General features: G+C 37.6%; 1 protein-coding gene across 1 annotated transcript; it reads left to right on the top strand.

Moving 5' to 3' along the window:
- The first annotated feature begins 1,393 nt into the window (after window positions 1-1,393).
- Window positions 1,394-18,819, top strand: bnip3lb (BCL2 interacting protein 3 like b). The gene is made up of 6 exons (XM_030149681.1): window positions 1,394-1,857; window positions 6,171-6,402; window positions 9,233-9,305; window positions 10,336-10,439; window positions 12,265-12,414; window positions 16,216-18,819. Exons 1-6 carry the CDS (start codon window positions 1,800-1,802, stop codon window positions 16,262-16,264), a joined length of 666 nt encoding a protein of 221 aa, XP_030005541.1. The 5' UTR covers window positions 1,394-1,799; the 3' UTR covers window positions 16,265-18,819.
- The last annotated feature ends 5,161 nt before the right edge of the window (window positions 18,820-23,980 follow it).

Genomic DNA, 23,980 nt, shown 5'->3' with positions numbered 1-23,980 from the left:
TTAAAAAAACCTTCATATTATTTTTCACAATTTAAATAAGGTTAGAATTCAAAAGTTGTTCATTTTTGCATGATCTTTAAAATTCTGGCCACCAACAAAAATTTGCACATTGTAAACAAAAGAAGATTACAAGACTAGCATCTGTCTCCCAAGTGTGCCTAAAACGCACTATTTCTTCCATTTGATATGTATGATTAGGGCTGACCTGGATTTACAAAAATACAATCAAATTAGTGCAGAAAAATAAATCAATATATTATATTTAATAGTTTGATTTATAGGTGTGCATTTTTGGCACATTTGGTGACAGATGCTAGTATTTTTGAACATTTGACCTAGTGCCAAAAATAATAATGCAAATTAACCAATGTTGCTGTTAATCACTGCCATATGCCAGGCTGCAAAAATGAAATAATATATAATCCACTTTTTATGTAGAATATTAAAAAAAAAAAAAAATTGACATCCAAAAAAATGGTTTGTTTACATTACAAACACGGCATTTAAAGGGTTAAAAAAATGTGACAATTATTTAGAATTTGGTATGTTTACTTACAGCTCAAGTTGATGAAATAGAAAAAAGTGTAAAAGAATTAAAAACAAACTGTATGAAATTTTTTTTGACATTATTCCACAAGTGTGCCAAAAAGGCAGTGTGCCAAAAAGGCACACTTGGTGCTTAGTAAGGGCCTTGCTGGACGGGATACCGGAGGGTTAATCATTGTCATATACCAGGCTGCAAAAAATCAAATAATATGTAACCCACTTTTTATGTAGTATTTTGGAAAAAAAAAAAAAAAAAAAAAAAAAAAAAAAAAAAAAATATATATATATATATATATATATATATATATATATATATATATATATGTGTGTGTGTTTTGCATCCAAAAAAATGGTTTGTTTACATTACAAACACGGCATTTAAAGGGTTAAAAAAATGTGACAATTATTGAGTATTTGGCATTTTTATTTACGGCTCAAGTTCATGAAATAGAAAAAAGTGTAAAAGAATTCAAAACAAACTGTATGAATTTTTTTTGGACATTATTCCACTTGGTGCTTAGTAAGGGCCTTGCTGGACGGGACACCGGAGGGTTAACTTGATGTGCTTGTTGGTTTATTTGGTGGAAACGGACTCCTCCAGATGTCATGAATGGAAATTACCCACAGCTGTCCACCCAGGTGTGCGTAATGTGTGAAAATATCCAAACCTCGACGATAAAACCGCTTTCGACTACGTGAGGCTGTAGCATTAAAGACATATTAATATCAGCTGATGTAGTGTCCGGTTGCTGGAAAAACACAAACCACACATCTGCCTCGTGTCTAGACTGGCGTGTGTACGTGAACGGACATACGCCTCTTCCTCCTCCTCCTCCTCCTTCCAGTTCGCACAAACCGACCCATCGCTGTTCAGATCAGAAGGTTTTTACTGTTTACCTCTGATCACATTGTTTTTTTTACACGTTACGTCCTGTTAAGGTTTTTTTTCCCATGTTATATAATTTGACCCCTCTTTTTTATATTGTTATCATCTGACGTCATCAGCCAGCTCCAGGAAGGTCTGAGCGGCTCGCGCCTGCTGCAGCTTCCAGACCTGCTAGCTAAACAGCAGGAAAACAAAACGCTGCGACGCCTCCAGCTCGGCCGGCAGCGCTCCGAAAAGACGGCGCAGAGAGCGACTGGGCTCCGCTGTTGTGATATCGCACGTCTGAATGTGTGCAGATAAGGTACAGCGCGGTTTTGCACTGACTTGAACCTTTTTATGCAACCCGCCCTGATCACCAGGCACGACGATGTCCGACGCTGCTAACGCTACTTCAACAGACAACAACGGAGACTCTGGGCTAAACGGTAAGATAAACTTCACCGAATCGCTTGAATAAATCTGTCAGTGAGTGCGTCATCTGGAGAAGCTATCATGGTGTCTTTATTTCATTTCTGCTAAGACTTATGCAGGAATTTAATCATTAAACTCAGCTGAACAGACGCTGTTGTTCGCTCTGGAACTACTTGGAACGCTATGTTCCGTGTGTTTATTGACACTGTCTGAACCAATGGGATTTCAACAAGCAGCGTTACAGCTGAACTGACAAGATGTGTCAACCAATCAATGAGTTGGGCGTAGAGGAGGAGGCGGGACTAAGCTTTGTCAACAAGGCGAGATGGAAGGATTCAGAACTAGCAAAAATGGGGGATGCCAGGAAAAAAATGATAGTTTTCTTGTAGTTGCTGTGTTGTCATCAAGGAATTACTTATAAATGGAATAAATAGACGCAGTTATCGATATTTTATGCTTGTATGAAGTTTTTTTAGTGACTTGTAGTTTGATCAGTGGAAGAATACTAAGTTTTTGTTACAGTAGCAGCCCCTCTCAGCCCTGTAGCTTCCATTAAAAAATGGAGTTGTTTGCTTTTTCATGATAAGCAGCTTAGTATGGATTTGGTTTATTTTACCCTATATTGTTAGAGCTACAACTGATAAATATGCAGAACTTCAGCTAATTTCAAGCCTTTATGTTAAAAATTGTGAGCTGAATATTCTGGGGCTTTGAGCTGTTACTTAACCAACAAACAAGACATCTAGTTATCTTATAATGGATGTGTTTATTTTTATTTTCTATCATTTACACATCCAGTAATTTAATTACTAAGGTGATAAGAGAATTAAACCTTGGCTGCACATAGCTGTGACTAAGTTCACGTAGCATCGTGTTGAAATGGGATAGGCCACATTTTAGGACTGACATTACATGGTTCATTACATGTAAACAAAGGCGTGTTTATTGCATCTGTGCACTGACTCAGGGGCCCTGAAAACTGTTGTGGTATTAACTTTTACCTCACTATAGGGGGCAATGACTTGGCATGCTATTTATGGCCTCAGTGACGGGGACAGACGTTGTGGACAGAAGGGAAGTGGGAAAGGTGTTACACCACTCAGTGGTTAAGTAACAGTCAGGGTACAAATCAAACTTTCCAGGCATTTTTCAGTTTTATGAGACTTTTCCTGAATATGGATGGGGATAGGATTGCCAGGAGCAGCACACTGCCAAGATTTGGCTGATGGCTGGAAATAACATTCTTCTGGTTTTAGCTATTATTTGTACATTTAGCAGAATGTTGAGCAATATTTTCTGCCTGACATTTGAGCTGCAAACTAGTAGTAACACAACCTGTTAAAGTACATCGATATATATTTTGCATTTTCATAACTTTTTAATTTTATTTCATTTAGACTTTTTTATTTTTGATTTATATAATTTTTTTGTGATATGGGGTATGCGTAAGGTGTGAAACTTAAAGGTCAGAAAACATGTCAGAAAAACAGATCCTCAGTAATCCAGGACAGGTGACCAAACATTCACAGGCTTAGTTTAACAAAGGCAAACAAAATAATAAATTATTGAAGAGGGAAAATTTCTTTACATGAACTGAAATTAAAAAAGAGCCTGTAAAATAGCAAGTGAAACCATGTTGTGTGTTAGAGCTCTAATAAATTCTTTTAGTAGTTGTTTGGTTGGCATCATAACATTTAACTCCAATGGTGTCAGACTAATGGTACTTGAGAAGAATATAATAAACAGTGACATTTATTGATGTTGTTGGTGCACTTGGACATACTGCACTGTGCTAAGATTCTGCTTTAGAGACAATAAGACCTTGTAGTTATCAGATGAAGGGGCCAGCAGTGTGCTGTTATCTGAGACTATGTTATTTTTGGTGTTTCCTGGAGCTCTTGCACCATAAACATTCTTTCCTGATACCTGGGAGCTTCAGGCCAGAGAGTTGAACTTGCCCTGATTCCCCTCTGGTCTGAGTCTGAGCATCAGTGGATCAAAGGGGTCACGTCATGTCAGTCTCTTCTAAACTCATCCAACAGCTGATAACGGCTCTGCAGCCAGAATGTTCTGCGCTTCAGCGCCATAGCAACATGGTTTTAGTACATGGAGCAGAGACAATGGCTTGTCGACAGCAGATTGGCTTGCAGTCCGCCGTGTAATCCGCAGGATGAGAGTGAGTGCTGAGTCGAGGCCTGGTTGGGGGGGAGGGGTGCACCGTTTGGGTTGTGGGTGTAACTGGTCGAGTGCCTGACCTGCGATATTCAACCCCCTGAAAGCTCATGTGAACATGATGTTTACTTAATGTTACAGGGTCACAGGAGGGCTTCCACTTTTTTTTTTTTTCCTCAGTCAGACAGAAGGTGAAAGTGTAGTTATGCTGGTGAGGGGAAATGGCAAAGGGTTTTTGAAAAAATATTTTCTTGCCCTGACAAACCTCCCCTCCCTCCCTTCCTCTGTATTTGTGGCCCAGTTTTGATATGCTGCACCTCCTTAGCTGCCAGTCCATGCCCAAGCTCACGTACAGTCAAAGAGGGTGGCGTCATATATCTCAAGGTCTAAAAACTTCAGCACATGTACTCGTGGATATTTACTGCTCTTTCATCACACAGCCATAAACAGGGCTTTACTCTTGTACTTATGTGACAGTCTCAGTTTGTCCGTCTGACTTGTAGTCTCTTCCTGACTTAGTTACGAGAATAATTTTGTCAGCGCTTCTCTTTCTAATCCCACTGTTTGTTTGACTTGTGAGTCTGTTTGGTTGTCATTCTTGGAGGTGCACTGCCTTTCCTGTAATAGTCAAAGACTTAAATGAGAACTTTTGCTTTTGGATCAGAACTGTATGCCCTCATCCTTTCCCTTCCATCTCTGTTGCCTCCTGTGACTATCAAAAATAGCGGAAAACACCAACAAATATAACTGAAAGAAACCTGTCCCTTTTTTGACACCGGGTATATCCTATCAAGAAAAGTACTGTTTTCATCATAATTGTTTGGTTGAGTGACACCCGAGTAAAGAGGTAGCGCCATTGACTGTTTATCTTGAGGTGCATTACATATAGCCTACTATTTAACCTACAGCACTGATGAGGGTCAAGTGCTATCAATATGACAGATTTGATTTCAAAGTAAAGTACTACGGTGCAATTATGAGTACATTTATGTTGTAGAGAAAATGAAAACCAACTCCCATAACTTGGAAGCGGTTAATAGATTAGTTTTACTGTATAATAATACGATAAAATGAACAGTGACAAGACAAAATAATGTAATTTTTTTCAAAGTCAATCAAAAAAAGCTGTTGGGGGTACCACAAGGTAGCGTCATTTAGAAGAGGCAGTCAAACCTCTATGTATGACAGTTTAGAAAAAGGTACTGAAGTGTGCATAGAGACGGTTATGTAAAATTTTTCTAGTTAGATCAGGTGATTATATAATTGTGACAGGCCTAATCAGGAAAAGCACTCGTGTCATTAGTGATGCTTCATTTAACCAGTCTTAACCTCATTAGGTACATGTTTCTGTTTTGTTTCTGTATTGCACATTTAAAGTCGAAAATAGTCTAAGATGTCCAAAAGCTTCAACAGTTTTGTTTGTGAAAGTGTGCTAGAGACATGTCATGTGATACAACTACACACTTCAATATAAAATACCTCTTCTAATGAGCTGAGAAGAAATAAATGGAAGCTGTTTGCTCACAGTGTCCGTTTTTAAATATATCTCTAATGCTCACTCTCTACATGAACTAAAGAGAAAATAAACACTAGTTTCTGCATAGTTGATAGAACTGTACATGAAGGTGGGAAATGTCACTTCTCCAAGTTTCCTTAGTGGTTGTTATGAGAGTTGTAATTTGCACCAAAAGCATAAGGCTCTGGTCAGATGATTCCTCCATTTGCACTGTAATGGATTTAATTGTAAATGTAAGCAGAAGACTTCCTCCTTAGGGCCTGTTAGGTCTAAGTCTTGGCAGGATGTTGACATATTGGTTTATTGACACCAGCTTCATCTTATCAGTCAATTCCTGATATCTGGACTTAGAAATGGGTGTAAAATGTAGCATATTGTTATCAACCCCAGCTGATAGAAGCTACATTATGAACTGCTGAGTTCAATTTTTAACAGCAGAAGAAAAATCAATTTTAATCAGAACTGGAAAACAGAAAATCACACTTAAATTTACTGCATTTTCAAACAGGAAAAGCTTTGTTTTGATGAAAGTCAGCAGGAAAAAAAAAAAGAAACATTGTGCCTAAGGTACCATGATGCCATGTAACCACAGTGATAGTGTCAGATGAATGAAGCCTGTGTTTGTGTGTCCTTCCCCAGGCTCCTGGGTGGAGTTGGAGATGAACAGAGGCACAGCTGCCTCGGTCCAATCCACTTCCACCGCCGGGCTGGCCTCCGGTCTGCTGCCCCTGCCTCAGGTGGAGGAAGAGGAGGCCATGGTGGGGGGGCTGGAGCATGTCCCATCCTCATCCTCCATCCACAACGGAGACATGGAGAAGATCCTGTTGGATGCTCAGCACGAGTCGAGCCGCAGCAACTCCTCCTGCGACAGGTACGATAACACCAGTTAATGACAACCTCTAGGAAAAAGAACTGAAGTGCAGTTATTAGATTTACCATGCTTTAACTCAGTGACTCGGATCAGAAGGGTTTCACGTACTTCATAATCTGCTTAACATTAAATTCAAATGAGAGCAAGAGAATTATTTCCACTGTGATTGGGGGGTTCAAAGAAAGTCAGGAGTCCTTACAAGCCTGGTTGGAGAAGTTTCAGGCCAAACAGTAAAGTGAAGTTTGTCTGTGTTGTGCAGACGGAGCACTGTCATGATCCTGAGATTCAAGCTGACATTTAATTGTCATATAAATAATGGTGTCTAATGATTTTCTACTTTTTGACCACTGCAACACGATATGCCTAATATAAAACATGAATCTTGTAAACAAAAAAAAATTTAATGTTGATTATTTGTTATGATGTGGCCAGTTTTTGTCCATCTTTCAGTGAGCTCATGCATTTTTATTTCAGAATGCAATCCATGCAAAATAAATCACAATATACTCCATTCTCATAACTTGATTAACTAAGTTTGAAGTGGGAAATTGTAAATTTGGGTGCAGGGATCTTTCATTTGTAATCCAATCAAGAACCATTTAATAAAAATGGAAACAGTGGGTCTGAGCTGTAGGAGAGATCAAACAGCAACTTCATTTAATTTTTCATCCAGATGTTTTCAGCCTAAAAGCCCAGATGGGTGCTCATCTGCTAATAACCGAGTAAAGACCCACTGGGGGAAAGTGTAGGAGATGTTTTAATAGTGTCCACTTAGTTTCTTAAACTTTCAACTTTCCTTCACATCCCAGTGGAAGTCTGAAACGGTCACCGTCTGTGGAGTCACCTCCGGCTCTCCCTTCACAGCTGCTCTGGGGATGTTTACCTCTGAAAATAATGATAAAATGACGTCTGCTTTCACAGTCTTCCTCCCATTTCTCTTGACCATGTTCGAAAATCCTGATCCTTCAGCTCACAGCCTCATCATGTGCTTGTGTGTAAACCTCGAGGCTGCAATAAGGCAGAGCTTATCAGTCAGCTGTCAGTGAGTCACCTGAGGATGTTTGTGAGGATCTGAGCCAAGAACAGTCTCAGAACAGATCTGTAATAAGCAGGATCACAAACTACAGCACAGCACTGTCTTAATAACATTACAACAGCAGTGTGGTCGGATTATGCTGTTTCTTGTTTAGATAATTACTTTGTTATTAACTTGTGTAACTAACGGTATGGACACAGCACTTCACTGTTGTCAAGGACACAGGTGACACATTAAAGGCACTGTAACTGTATGAGAAAAAAAGGAAGTTTATTTAATATAACATTAAAAAAAAACTACACAGCCATTATATAAAAACCTTTGGGATCCTTAGTCTTAGTTCTTGCTTCTTAGTTAGTATAGTCGCTGCTTGGTATTTGAAAACACCGGCAGATCATTTTAAAGAGGCACTTTTTACAATTTGCCTTTTTTAGAAACAATTTATGGATTTGTTAAGAAAATAACTAATAGAGTAATCAGTAATGACGGTAACAGTCACAGTCCTAATGGTTACAGTTACTGAACTGTCAAAGCGTTTCCTGTAGTTGATTAAGTCACTGCCCATGACTGAAACCAGGGTGTTTGCACAGGTCTTGAAATTCTTGGAAAGTCTGGAATTTTGAAACACTGTTTTCCAGACCTTGAAAAGTCTGGAATTTTGTGAGAATGTCTTAATAAACCGTGGAAAAAGATTCTCTCATTGTCAGATTTTAGAGTATGCTCAAAGGCGCATAATCTTGTAAGATAAAAAAATGCATGAAGAAACCTATAACAAACTTGATATGATTTCACTAACCAGTCAGTACTGATATGATTCTAGTGAAACTTGTTTGTGTGATATCCATGCGACTTTTGTGATTTTCATGTGTTTTCCAAACGTTTCTGTCAGTAAAACATAATTTACTGCGACTGATACATTCATTCATACATTTATTAAAATGAACTTTTGTACCACACACAACAGGTACAATCTCGCCAAAAAAAGAAGGCACAAAAGTAGAAAAGTACATAAAGTCAAGGTCTGGGGAAACCAATAGCAGTTTTGATAAAGTCTGGAATTTTTTTTGGATTAAGAGCAAGCAGCCTGTGAAACTCACAGGTCAGTGTGCATTCATGTGTCTTCAATAAATAAAGTAGTCAAAAGCAGGATTTCTTATTTCCAGCTCATCATGAACAAGAAGGAAACAAGTCACAAGTTATTATTAATTAGCATTAGTAACAGTTAGCAAGTTGTTATTAAAAGTACCTTCAATCAACCATCAGATTTTTCTTTAACTGGTTGTCTTTTCAAAGAATTTGGCAGGAGTATTTTTGTGGGTTTGTTTATAAAGCTGTAATTTCCATTGTTCAGAGTTTTTTTTTTTTACTTTTAAACTTTATAAAACATCCTTCTATCTGTCGTAATTAAGTGTTATGAACCTAATCATGTTTTCTTCAAGGTGTGACTTGCGCATCCATAAACTTTAAATCCAAAATTACATCAGATAGTATCAGGCACAGAAAATACTTCATCCTGCCAAGTTAATTATTTTCTTTCAGCTACTCGTTATGTATTTTTCTGATGTTTAGTGATATAAAGGGAAGCTGTTAAATAATTACCAGTTTGTTCTGTCTGTTATAGTTGGTTTTACTAGGGAGAGTTTAGTCATTTATGTTCTGTATGATGATTTGTTTTAGGCGTTGGACCTACACTACATTCACAGTATAAACCTGATGAGCTCATGCGCGAGGATTAAACATGATCAGACTTTACTCATGAAGCATCTGTTTTGTCATTTCTGGCTCCACCCACAGCCCGCCACGGCCCCATAGCCCCCAGGACGAAGGACAGATCATCTTTGACGTGGACGGAAGAAGAGACAGCCAAGTAAGACTGGTTCATGTCCTCTACCATTGGCCTGGTCCCATGGTGTCCACTAGCCCTGGACCGGGTGCATCTGTACATGAATGATATCAGCTGACTGCCTGTGGTTTCTATGGAAACAGTGGCCACACCCACCCGGTGTTGACATGTTTGCTTTGCTCAGCCTATCATTACTGTAACAGCTCTTTTCAATAAACTCTTTTATTCTTAATGACAATAGTTCAGGTCGCAATAGACATGAGGGATCTACTGTACAGGTTTTGTCTGAGTTTAGTTGAGTATTTAACTTATTTGAGACATTTTCAATTCAAACAGAGAGCTTTTAAAGTGACAAACTAAAAGCAAACAAGTTTATAAACTGACTAATTTTCAGTAATAGGAGTCCAACAAAACAATAAGTGCACAGAAATGATAAAAACACAAACAGGCAAACATAACTCCAAAGCAGAGTAGTTCATGATTGTATTAAACCGACCTGTAATATCAAGTTTTTATGTATGTTAAGTCTTGGAGGTAAATTCATCAAAAGAAAGCAGATTTTTCCACTTCTATTGGAACTGTAAACGTCTGTCGATCACTTGAACATGTTGAATTGTTGTGATGACTTTAATAAATATGTAATGTATGGAGGTTTGCTACCATTTGAGGCTTTGTAAATAAATAGACACCGATGTCTGTCGTGTTGACTTTAAAGGAGATCATCCTACCTTTTTTTTCTTCTTTGTTTTTAAATAAAATTCAATTTTGGTTGGTTGATTAATTATCAGTTATTATCAATCCTGAAACTGATCTGGAGATGTAAGAGTGGAGGCAGAGATGTTTCTATTGACACTGTCTGAAAATGTGTTTTACTTTTATGCATGATTTGTTGTGTTCAGTTTGAGAGCATGTGGGTTTATAAATAACTTGTCGGTTCGTGATAATCACATAATCGTTTACAGCTCTTACTCCTTTCTGTTTTGTGTCTGTCAGTGTCACAGATGTGGAGGGATTAAAGTGTTATGTATGTGTGTGTCTGTTTGTGTGTCTGCAGTCAGAGGAGGATGCCTTGGATAAGGAGAGGGACATGGACATCCTGATGAAGGACGCAGACTGGGTTGCTGACTGGTCCAGTCGACCAGAAAACATTCCCCCCAAGTAAGTTTCGGCGTGATGTTACCATGACAACCAGACACACAACACAGCTGCTTGTTTATCCTCAGTCATTAGATAAGAAGACACTAAATGAATTTCAAAGCACAAACATGGAGCCAGTTGCCGCCACATAAAAAACAGTCTGATGCAGATGTCAGCCTTAAAGGGGAGGGTCACTGTAAAACAGGAGTTAAAACAACAGTTACATACCAATTAGAAGGATTTGCTGATACTAAAATAACCCCTACAGAAGTAGTTTCATTATTAGGGGGACTTTTGTAAAATGTGTACAGAATTATTGCACAGGGTTTCAGAGTGATTTTTTTTTTTTTTTTTTTTTTTTTAACCAGTCAAAGAATTGAATTTTTGGGAAAATTTTGTGTTTTGCCGGTCACATTTCAATAACGGTGTATGTTTCAAACTCATAATATACACTTTAGGAGGGTTTTCCCTTGGAAAACCCACCCAAAGTCATTAGAACACAGGTGTCAAACATGTGGCTCGTGGGGCCAAATCCGGCCCCTGGGATGAACTTTTGAAATGCAAAATTTACACTGAAGATATTAACAATCAAGGATATTGAAATCATTTTAGGTCATTTCAGTCTAAAGTGGATCAGACCAGTAAAATACTATCATAATAACTTATAAATAATGAAAACTGGAAATTTGTCTCTTTGTTTTAGTGTAAAAAAAGTTAAATTACACAAAAATGTTTACATTTACAGACTAGCCTTTTACAAAACGTGAATATCTGAAATGTCTTAAGAGAAGTATGTGGAATTTTAATAATATTCTGCCTTTTATTTAATGTTTTGTGTATTTGTAGATCCACTGTGATCTCTAAGTTGTGATTCACATGTATAAATGATAAACTAAGGTGTAATATTGTTAACATTGCACTTATTTTACTAAAAACTTTTCAGGTTGTTCATATTTGTTCATGTTATGTTCAAGTACAATTCGTAGATGTAAACATTTTCATTACAGAATTTGCTTTTTTCACTCAAAAGTTCTTATCATATTATTTATATTATTTTACTGGTCCGACCCACTTTAGATCATATTAGGCTGCATGTGGCCCCTGAACTAAAATGAGTGTGACACCCCTGCATTAGAGTATTTTAGTTAGTTGGTATTTAACAAACTTACCCTTTATAATGTCATGGAAAAATCCTGCAGGTTAATGAAAGAACAGTGCTGGCTCTGATTGGAGGTTGGATTAGCCACAGGAGCTGACTTGTACAAATAGGCTAACTGACATAAATATAAGTGCATACATTTCATCGATGTTAATAAGTAGCGCGTGGGCTTGGAGCGTACTTTTTCAGGAAAACGTACTGTTGGTATGTTGTCAAAACATTTATGTGCTGTTTAGAGATAGCCTTTGTTAGAGCTGCACTTTGAGTGCTTAATTTATTGTATATTTTGTGATAAATTGCCAGATAAACAATAATAATTACTGTCTAAAAGGAACCCTGTGTAGAACACAATGCCAGAGTGAAATGACAAATTAATTACAATCTCTCTAGCTTAATTTGAACAGATCAACACATGTGCATTTATCTTCTTTGTGTTCTTGGCTGTACTTACAGTCAAGGTTAAAATTTGCTGTGATTTGTAAACAAACCATCATTTCATGTCCTTCGGTGTTTTAGTCTCGCTGCGTTATAATAACTGCCTGTCGTCACGTTGTCAAAACAGCTTATTTCTCACAGTTTTAACTCTTAAACAGCACCAACAGTTCAGTCCTTCTCTGACAGTTTGTTAAGTGAAATCAGGGTTGGTTTCCTCCATGGAAACGTCTAACCTTAGTGTGATTTGTGCAGGGAGTTTCATTTCCGTCACCCTCGACGTTCAGTAACTCTAAGCATGAGGAAGACCGGGGTCATGAAGAAAGGAGGAATCTTCTCTGCTGAGTTCCTCAAAGTCTTCATCCCCTCGCTGCTACTATCACACATCCTCGCTCTGGGGCTAGGGTAAGAAAAAACACCTCTTCTTCTTGGGCATCTTTTCTTTTTCTTTTCTGAATGGTATTTTCTGGCTCTCTTCTTTTTTTCTATGATTCTTTTCTTTTACTTTTTTTTCACTTGAATTTGTTCACTTTGTTTAATCCTCTGAACCTGTCTTTACAGTGCAAGGTTTTCTAGGAAATTTGTCTGTTTTTACTCAAAATATATTCAATCTGTGTAGATAAATGTCAAAATAGGTTGTAATACTTGTTTTTCTTGTCTATTTAATGATTTAGACAGATGGAGTCAGTGTGGAAAATATTGTAAGGTACTGACTTGAGAGTATTACATTCTTTAGCGCATATCTGACACACCACCACCTCCGCTTATTTCCATTTGGTTGTAACAATGTCAAATGTTCCTGTGAGCCCAGCAGGGGGAGCTGTGACACCTCTTTTCAGTTTTATAAGCGTGATAAACGGACAGAGAGCAGCTGCTGAGTGAAAGACCGCACACCTGCCGTCTGTCTCATACTGCGCTCCGACACTCCCAGGAGCCCCTTCTGTTTGTGATAACACATGTTCCGATAATCCCGGCTCCTCACTCTGATAATGTCAGAACAAGTAGACCCCAGGCAGCTTCACTGGTACATGACAGTATTTCAACAAGTACCGCTGACAACAGTCGGAATCACAGTGGAGTTTATATAATTACATCAATGCACTGTGGGTTTTTAGACCCTGAACCTGTTTTTTTTTACATTTAGTGGAGTGTTGAACCAACATTCATTAAGACGCCTCCACTTCCGATTACTTTTATGGCTTGTTATTTTGTCGATAATGACTAGAGACAGTTAGGCTTAAGTAGAAAAATTTACTATGAGAGAAAATAAGAACTCAACATGTAACAATCTAGTGTTTTTTTTTTTTATAGTTGGTTTCAGATTTATTGATTAATTTACTATTTAGATTGATGTTCTGTGATTCACATTTGTTTGTTTCTGTGTTTCATTTAGATCTGTGAAGGTTGTTGCTCATTTTATAATTTAAAGTAAGACTTAATCCTACAAAAACAAACAACAATAATTCTGTAAGGCTACAAAACCAGTGTCACCTCAAAATCAGAAAACAAACTTGTGTCTCCTCAGTGTTGATTACTGTCTTACAATAAAACCACTGAGGGACTTTAAATATGGAAAGATTTTACAAATGGAAGAGGACAGAAGAGGCAGTTAGGCTAAAGAAAATAACAACTCGACAAGTAACAATCTAGTGTTTTTTACAGTTGGTTTCAGATTTATTGAATAATGCACTATTTAGATTGATGTTCTGTGATTCAGATTTGTTTGGTTTTGCTTTCTTTCATTTAGGTGTAAATCACTGTGACTCAGATATTTGACACTGATCCAGTTTCTGATGCAGTCAAAATGCATATTGTATCATATTAGAGATATGATTAACCAGTTATCTATCTTTTCTCCTTAGAAACCAACCTTATTGTAGGCCGTTAAAAATCTGCTATCAGTCAACTTTAAATAATCCATCCTGTTTGTCTACAAAATGTCAGACTCTCTGGCCGCTGCTTCCAGACATTAAGAGTAGGATAAAAATGCTCATGTATGAGAACATATGTCTGTTAAAAATTCAGTTTTCAGTAATTTTTCTTGGCTAAATGTTGTGAACCAATATTGTATAGATCAGGGGTCTGCAACCTTTATTATCAAAACCGCCATTTTGCCCCCTCTTCCACCAAAAAAATAGTCTGGAGTCGCAAAAAAATAACAGAGCTTATTAAACTTATAAAAGTTTTAAGCTTTTTTTACATTTTATCTGTTACAACCACTGAATACAACAAACAGAATTGCAGTGTGGAATGGATTCTGGAGTATGATTACTCAAAAAGTACACAGTAAAAATATTTCATAGTATTTGTGCTAATAGTATATGAAGTACTAATACAAAAATACCAAATTCACAAGGTACTTATTGGAAAAATTAATTTTATTCATTTTAGTCTTAAAGCCTATTTCAGATGAAAAAACAAACACTTTTGGAGCTTGGAAGGGATTTTTGAGTATAATTACTCCAAAAGTACACAGTAAAAGTAGTTCATAGTATATGTGCTAATAGTACATGAAGTACTAATACCAAATTCATGAGGTACTTATTGGAAAAAAATAATTTTATTCATCAGTGAATTTAGTCTTAAAGCCTATTTCAGATGAAAAAACACATTTTTGTAGCTTGGAAGGGAATCTCTTGTAGGATTACCCCAAAAGTACGCAGTACTCATACTCATACAGTTGCGCTATGAGAAGTATCACTATTTATGGAAATGATTCTCTTCAAAACTCAACACTGCCTCCGCAGTTCGCAGTTGTACTGCTCCATATTCTCCATCTGGGTTCACATCTGCAAGCTCCCGGAAAACAGACAGAATTATGTGAGTAATATACAAAAGAACAGACAGAACCCTCCGTCCGTCTGCGTATTTAGCGTAGAGCACAAATGAGCCCTTACTTTTGTTGTCCGGAAGGCACATTCGCTCCATGCAGCTCATCTACCATAACTGTCGAATGAGTAGCGCACAAGAAAAATGCTAGTGGCTGGCTTGACCATGCAGAGGAGAATCGTGGCTGGCTTGACCGCAGTAAAGGGAGCTACTACAAGGAGGCTGAAGAGCTGCATGCAGCTCCGGAGCCGCAGGTTGCTGACCCCTGGTATAGATCAACCGAAAGACAAATGATTCAGAAGTCTGAGTCTTATTGGGATTAATTTATTGTCTAAGTCTCTTATTATTGCCATTTCCCATATGTAAATAAGCCAAAATACCTTTTGTAACGATGCCTTGAACTTTTATGCTGAATTTCCACCTGGGGATCCATAAAGTTAATCTGTATAAAAACATCAAACTCCATAATTCACCAAAATATCAAGATTAAGCAACAATACACAATTCATTAGAAAATATCATTAACATATAGATTGACAAGCACAAGTTGAAATGCATTTAGTGAAATCAGTGTCATAAATCTTGCGTATATTGTGTTACATACAGGATGATGTATTTTGATACTCTCATGGAATAGTGAGTTGGCTCATCCTGTTTCATAAGAACTAATGAATGAGGAGAAATGAGTGAGATGAGATTGAGATTCTGGAAAGTCCAAGTCATGCGATGTAGATATTTTTACATGAATATGCAACACTGGCACATATTCATGTTAAAACAACTCGCATCTTTTAACTTAGATAATCATTATCAGACATTTCTTTGGATTACAAAAAACTTCATAGACAGGTAGGATAAGTGGCCCCATACAGTGTTATAATAAATGATGGAAGAATACATGGAAATATCGGCATGATTTATCAGTAAATGAACTGAACTCAGGATAGTAGGATATTTTGTCTTTTTTTAAACATTATTAAATATCCTCTTAACTTCTCATCAGCTTCTTATGTTAACAGTGTTCAGTGCAATTAAGATGTCTCAACAAATGTGGAGCTGAAACGACATACACACAGGGTTCGACGTACATGTTATGTCATTGATGGTTTCTGTGTCACTGTGTACATGTTCTACTGCTGTTGTCAAACCATCGATGAAACACTGAAAAGGAGACGACAGAAAAATAGCCCTAACTTGATCACTCGAGGCTCGGTTCCTGCCTTCAGGCGGAGGCATCCACACTTTGAGCTTTTCTGGGAACGTGATTTGCTGTCGACGTGATGATACCTTACACATGTAGTTGATAAACCTCATCAGCCTCAGGAGCAGATGTGTAATGGTCTCCCCCCTCCTCCTCTTCCTCCTCCTCTTCCTCAGGGTCTACATTGGAAAGAGGCTGACCACGCCTCCTGCCAGCTCCTTCTGAACCTGAACCTGAAGAAAAGTGCCTGAGAAGTGGCCACGAGTTGTTGAGGAAAGTTTTGCTGTTGTGAGAAGAATGTGTGTCTCCTCCCTCTGCCCCGCCTGCCCCCCCCCCCCCCCCCCCCCCCCCCGCCCCCCATCCCTGAGATACGACATGTTCTCAGGTGAAATGCATCTGTTTTCTTCTTCTTCTTCTTCCTCTTCTCTTTCTCCTTCTTCTCTCTTTCTTGAGCTGTTCTGTCTATAGATATTCCCCTCTCTCCCCCTCTTATATCCTCTCATTTGTAAAAGCTTTTCAAGGAACGAATAAGGTCATATTTTCCATTTTTTTTTCTCTGAGACTGGGTTTAAGTGTTTCTAGCGGATGGGTTTTCAGGGAGGGTTGCAGCATCGAACCAAACTCTTTGCCCTTTGATCCGAAAACGGGGAGGACTGTCCAGTTTGACCACAGATTGTGCCACCTACACCAGTAGCCCAACACTCGATCTCGACAGAACGGGGTCGACTAAATTCACAGTTGGCTACACGAACTGAAAACGTGATCATGCCTTTTTTTAGTAGCCATTTTATTTTAGATAATATCATCTTTTCTATTTATTTTACAACAGCGGGCTTTTACTGAAAGCTGTAATGAGTTACCACAGTGGCCATCCCAAACCACAAGTGTTCATGAATTGCACTGGGGGAGTCTGGTTCTGTCTGATGTACGAGAGATAAAGAAGTTCAAATCGGTGAATATTCGGCAAAGGGACAGTAGCTGGAGGTCAGGGTGTAGACTAGTAGATTAGATAGCCCTCTCAGTGTGTACACTAACAGTATTGTGTGGTTGGGGTCTTGGTAACAGAGTTGGGGGGGAGTCCACGAAGTTTAGCGTCTGTCCAAACCATGTGTGTCTGTTGGTGTTGTCGTTCCAAAGCCTCCTGGTTCGTCTGCTACATATCGTAGAGCTAGTTCAACCCTGACCGCTCATTTCTGCTACTTTTACTCCCGATTGGATCTGAATATCATCTGTGCTGAAAGTTTACGATCGGTGCATGTTTTTTTAAGTAACCGAGAATAATTTGGGGTAAAAAAAAAATGTAAGATTTGATGCATTTATTTTGGCTATCTTTGAGTGGCTCTTGTTCTAAAAGTTGTATCCCGGAAGATTTATTTTCAAGATTGTTTTATGAATCTCTCTTTGCGTTCTAACACTCCAGGGTTCATTTGCCAAAATGTCGATGAATCGACCCAACTCCAGGTTCAGTGCGTTTGGACAGACTGAAGTTATGGAGCCTTTCTTTCGCTGTAGCAGCAGCTTCTGATCGACTGAAGGTAGATTTATTTCAACATCAGAGGCTTTACTTTTGAACACACGTACTTGGTGAGCGGCTTGAGTAAAGTCGTGTACTCCACCAGCGTGGAAAGCTTTATCAGACATCTGCTTCACTGCGGTATTTCTGAGGCCAGACGCTGCTTTGTTTCCGAGTTGAATCTTATTTCAGTGGATCTTATCAAACACCAGCTCTCTAGAACTTTCGACCTAGAGTGTTATTCTACTGCATGAGACTTTTGTAGCAAACTTTATCCTGTGAATAAAATAATTTCTAGAGACCTGGTGTTCACATGGAGCTGAAATCTGACTTTCTTTCGTTGATTAGTTCTGGCTTAGTTTGTTAATATTTTCATTACATTAACTTTAATATTTATTAAATGACTGATAATAAAAATACTGAGGTTGAGCTCAGTTTTGGTTTCTATTTTGTCTTTTGCAGTTTGGTGTCATATTCAGGAGCAAGAAAACAGGAAAAGCTTCAACTGTGATCAGTGTCTTTATGAAATAATCTGCGGCAAATGCTTGTTTCTGCCAAATAATAGATGAAATATGTGGAAAAAAATACTCTGTCAAAAAATGGAAATGCAGTGAATTAAGAGTAAACCTGCGGTATGTCTTTATATTTAGAGACGCTGGACCATGCAAATGAAATACTCTGCAATATTTTAATCATCATTTCTTCTCTATTATGGATTCACTTAAAGATCTGTTTTAAAGAAAAACCTTAATGTTAAGACCTGGTGTGTGTTTTTTCAGTGGTACAACTGAAACCGTTAGTAAATAAAATGCACGATCCTGTCGGTCCTCTCAGGTTTTTATCTCCAGCTCCGTGTTTTTCTTCTCATGAGCCTCAGAAATACCGCACTGTCGTTTATGCAACGTTAATGCTTCAGCCTCGTTTGTACATGTAGCTTTGGAAATCCACATTGTGAATTTTTTTTTTTTTGTTTGTTTTTTTTTATGTCGGAGAAGGATAAGGATTGTAAATCCACAGAGCATTAGTTCTTAACGCTGAACCTGAATCAAGTAAAATTTGTAAATTAAAAACTGAAATCCCTGTCGTTGTCACAGTCGAAGGCCGGGTCGGATGTAAATGTGAAATGAAAGGTGTTGAGAGAGATTCCCCTCAGACTGCGATGGTATAACAGTAGTTATTGTAATGAGACATTTGCTTTAATTTTCTGTTTCCCACTACATTGGAAAATTGAAAACCATTTTTGTCATTAAACATGACCTGAATGAAACAACTGAGTGTGAGTTTTATTCAGAAGTCGACTCTATTCATTAACATATAGTAACAATTAAAATAACTACATTTGTCTCATATACAATTGTGTGCAATAAATTTGATGGTATTTCTAAGGGGTATCTTTATTTGTTTTGGGTAGAGCTGATATTTTCAAGGAATTTCAGCAATATACACAAAATTGACATTAACACATTAAGTTATTCTACATTATTCTATGAAGTGAACTATTACTAGAATAATCCAAGAGAATAAAGGTCTACACAGAATGATAGAAAACTGACTAAAAATAACAAACTAGACTGTACTGAAGACCCATGTAGAATATTTACACAATGCTCCTTTAGATTTACAGTTTTTTTCTAAATACTACACAATACACTAAATACAACCACTTTGGTTTATAGAGGCTATTTTTCCCTGAAACTTTTGTTTTTCCTCCAGTACATACTTCACATATATCCAGATTAGATCTTAATACAGACACTGACAAATGCATATGTGTGGTCATTAGAACTTTACTAAACCAACAAACCTAATGTCACACCAGGACTTTTACCCAGTACTGCATATACCTATGAACAGAAACACGATACATTTTAAACTAGAAAAGCACTCGGAGAGCGCAGACCTCCGCCAAGGCAGATCAGTCCCCCTCCCCCGATCACAACCAAAATGTAATAATTGGTTCCTTGTGCCAATATCAGTATTTCTTGAAAATTTCATCAAAATCCTTCCATAACTTTTTGAGTTATCTTGCTAACAGACAAACAAAGAAAAAAATCTGTCACCCCCCCCCCCACCCTCCCGATCACCACCAAAATCTAATTATTTGTTCTTTGTGCCAGTATCATATCTACATTTCCTGAAAATTTCATCAAAATCCGTCCATAACTTTTTGAGTTGTCTTGCTAACAGACAGACAGACAAACAAACTTCGATAAAAACATAACCTCCGTTGTTCCTTGGCGGAGGTAATTAGTGTGTTATTGTAGAATGTATGAACAATTTGATCTTGTCAATGTCACCCATGACCTTTTGACCTCAGATTCTATGGGTGACCAGGGCGTTACCCCTGAGTTTGATCATCTGAGCTCTATTTGTTATCAGGTTGTGGTGTGACTCAGCCCAGCTCTGTCAGCCTAGAGAACAATATGAGTAATTCTGTATTTCTGTCCTGATAAATTTCTAGATGGTGAGGTAACACATCTGACTTATAACAGTGAGGCTGTAATTTGTTGTTTAAAGCTTCTAAATGTAGACAGAGACTGCAGACCTTCACCCACTTGGATCATATCTGTCACACTATATGCTGTAGATACACTAAAAGAAATTTTGCAATTAATTCTTTGACATTTCTCTCATCAGTTGTAAAGTTACATGTGATGGAATGGATTTTAGTGTCAAATACTGTCAGGTGAATATGAACAGGGACTGAACAATGAGTGTAAAAACCAAATATGAAGCTACTTTGCTCACAATTGAGGTCAGAAAATTAAATATTTAAATTAAAAATGGCAGATTTACAAGTGAAATAAAAGCTTTACTGAGTTGTGAATCAACAACAAATGAATGAATATTTTATTTTGGACGTATAAAAAGCACACTACAACTAACAAAATTAAATGCCCGAAGCAAATTATCAATATAAGACAACCTAAACAAAAAAAGTGAGTTATACTAGTACATAAGAGAAATGTTTAATGCAATTTTAGTGTTATTTACACATCTGAAAATGGATTGTGATCTTTGGAGCAATATCTGTCTTAATTTCTGAGGAAAACGCAAAAATGTCAAAAAGTTTCCAATGGTGATTAATCCTTTTAGAACCTCTAGTATCCAGATTTAGATCCAAATACAAAGACCAAGAATACTGAGATCTGCCTTCTATAAAAATTTTCAATCCTAATTATATTGTAGTTTTCAAGTTCCAAGTGTAGACAGATGGAATAACCTGATTACTGTCCTCATTTAACCTTGGGACCAACTTTTTCTCAACCAAATGTCAAATCTTTGCAGCATTTTATCTGCCTTTTTGAAGGTTCTTACTTTCATTCAACCCATTTCTACATATTTTGATCATCTAGTTTACCTCGAACAGTTTTTCTTTTTTCATTTGTCCACTGGGTTTGTCTCATCCTCCGCAGCCACCACCGTCCACAGCCGTTATGTTGGACGTGGTTCAACTGATCTGCATCGGCGGCAGCTTTGTGTGCACATAGCTCCTACCTGAGGCGTTGAAAGGAAATCAGACGTTTCCCAACATGCTTAAAATGCCTGCCAGTTAAAATTCACCAAAGTATGAAGCAGCACAGATTGACAGCTGAAGGACTTCTCTGGTGAAATCAGTTTCTTTCAGTTGGTAAATTCACAAATGATGCACTTTGGACACTTTAATAAACATTTTATCCTATGAAATGTCTAATTCAAACAGCAGCACTTGTTGATTTCAGTTGTATATCAGTCCTTCCTGTCAGATTTAACTGTTCTGAGAGTCTAAACTTGTTTGTTCATCAAATATTTGACATTTTAGCTGAAGTAGAAACTGCAGGAAGATGTGTCAGGCCTGTCAACCTGAATAAAGTCACCTCTATAAACCCACAGTCTGGCTCTCCATCACCTCTCCACCTGCATCCTTTTCAACACTGGGATCTATAGTTTTACTTGACATGAGTATGTTTTATGCCTTCACTTGTCTGTAGGTGCACCTTAATTTGCTCAAACCGTTCACTGTCACATTCTCATCGAAGTTATCTCTTTTTCTGCTTTTAGTGCTTTTCCATCTGTGGAAGTGAGGCTTTAAGTCAGTGGTTCCCAACCCTTTTTGGCTCATGACCCTATTTTAACATCCCAAATTTCTGGCAACCTCAGACATTTAAAATGGAGACTTTTTTATTTTTCACTAAAAATGTTTTTGATCATGTAATAGTTTGCTATACTATGTTACAAATAAACATTAATTGTAGACAACATTTAGTCTATATAATGTACACTAGTCAACATTTGCTAGGGATCAGGACTATAACTTTGCTATATTCGGGGGTGTAATTCTGGAAACTTGAAAATTTATTTTCCCAGTGGAGTACAGCCTGCGGATGCAGATGGTGGCCACACACATTATTGACATCACACCGTATGTGTTTCAGAACATTCTGAGTGGTTTCAGTGAAAACAAAATTGGAAGAGTAATTGTTGTGAACTCTAATTTCTAGGGTTGTATCACCCTTTTGCCTGAAAGTGCAATAAAAAATTATGTTTTTTTTTTTTACCTTTTAGTCCATTTTTCTTTACATGACTAGCCAAAGTACACACATAATATATGAAGTCACCCAAAATATTATACAACCTCAATTACTGTGCAAATATAAAACTGATCCTCCATCCATATTATTATGGATGGAGGCAGAAAAGCCAGGTGTAGATTACTGCACAAAGTGAGAATTTTATTTTCCTTGGTCAGGATATGTACAGTCAGTCCAGCTTGGATTTACAAGGCTGACAATTAATACTGAACAAACAAGAACTCAAACTGAATTATGAAAGAGCTGCAGCATCTGAAACTGACCACAATGAACATTTGAAAAATAAACAGTACCACAGTGCTTCAGTTTCAGGTTCAGTTTGTCATGTCTTTTATGGATTGGTATTGTCTCTGTCAACTCACCATATATTTTTATTTGTAAGTTTTTATTTGTATTTTTATCAATTACTAGAAATTTCAGGTGACCCCATTTGAATTCCAGGCTACCCCACGTGGGGTCCCGACCCCAAGGTTGAAAAACACTGACTTTAAGTGTTTCTGACCTTTGAGCACAGGTTATGTTTCATAATTCTGGTCACTTCAACGGAGCAGTGAGTATTTAAAAGGCATTAGAGACTGCAGTCACTACATGTACAGCAATTTGGGCAAAATCTGGATGAGTTAACAGGTTGTAAAAACACATTTTATGCAGCTTCTATGGGGTCTCCACCCACTGTTTAGAAACTACTGCCTCTTGGAGTCATTTGAGGTGCAGAACTAAGACAGAAGTGTCTTAAGCATGTGTGGAGGTTCACCTTTTATGTTATTTTTGTAGCACTGACAAATAGATGTGAAAAATGATGAATAATATCATAACTATATGCACAGATCAGCCTCAGTCATGCAGTGCAAAGCCTCTTCTCATTAGTAAACTAAGCTCATCTGTGCAAAACAGACATTGAGGCTTTAATTAACAGCACTGCATAATTAAACCAGGCAAGACAGAGAATGATAAATGAAGAAACAGATGAATAAAATGAGAAGCTCAATTTTATGTTGAAACAAATGCTAAAGATCAATGGATTGGATTTATGTAATAATGAATAAAAAACTTGAAATGTTTTATTATATACTCTGCTTCACATTCATTAATTCCTGCTCTTCCTCCTCCTCCTCCTCCTACACCTTCCCTATATGGACCCTCGGCACACCTGTTCACAACCAATCCGGACACAGTCAGACACTTAGCTCCTCCCACTGCAGCTGATGGCGTTACCATGGGTTACAGGGTGGTGGCTGTCTCCGTCTCCATCCTCTCTCTGATGAGGAGACTCAGCAGCACCACACACTGCAGCATCTCTGATAGGAAAGATAATGAGCAAAGAAACATGAACCAATGACGACACATGAAAAAAGTCCGTTACATACGAACTGATTTATTTAACAGCTAATCACACAGTTAATACAGTGAAAAAAACTGAAAAGATGCTTCATTTTGTTCATATTTGCAAGATGTAAAACTAAATGAATGAACATGACATCCTCTATTAAACACTGATTCAGGTTGGTGTATTTGCACACATCACAGTCATACTTAATGTTTAACCCATGAAGACCAAAATGATTTACTGATCTAAAATGTTAAATAACTGTTGATCCAATAATCCTATCAATCCATATAAATAATTGGTGTAAAATACAGTTTGTCATCTTTTCATGGTCATCACATGTGACCCATTTGGACGTTCAGAGGTTCCCTACAACATTGATTCACCAGTAAAACCCATGGAGTCGGGTCAATGACAGTGGATGGAGACATTTGTTTTATGATGTTAATGATAGATTTTGCAGAGAAAGATACTTTTTCTTCAGTTTTCCCTGTCTCTGATATAATAACTCTCAACTTTAATCTGAACTT

This window comes from Sphaeramia orbicularis, chromosome 12 (assembly GCF_902148855.1).
Source record: "Sphaeramia orbicularis chromosome 12, fSphaOr1.1, whole genome shotgun sequence".
Classification (NCBI taxonomy): Eukaryota; Metazoa; Chordata; class Actinopteri; order Kurtiformes; family Apogonidae; genus Sphaeramia; species Sphaeramia orbicularis.
Note: the sequence above shows the minus strand (reverse complement) of the source record. Positions and strands in the feature narration are given on the sequence as shown.

Bases quoted from the DNA above. Each gene is read 5' to 3' on its own strand.
- bnip3lb (XM_030149681.1), top strand. From the start codon at position 1,800: ATGTCCGACGCTGCTAACGCTACTTCAACAGACAACAACGGAGACTCT. The intron at 1,858-6,170 runs GTAAGATAAACT...GTCCTTCCCCAG, and splicing joins CGGAGACTCTGGGCTAAACG to GCTCCTGGGTGGAGTTGGAG. The intron at 12,415-16,215 runs GTAAGAAAAAAC...CCTCTTCCTCAG, and splicing joins ATCCTCGCTCTGGGGCTAGG to GGTCTACATTGGAAAGAGGC.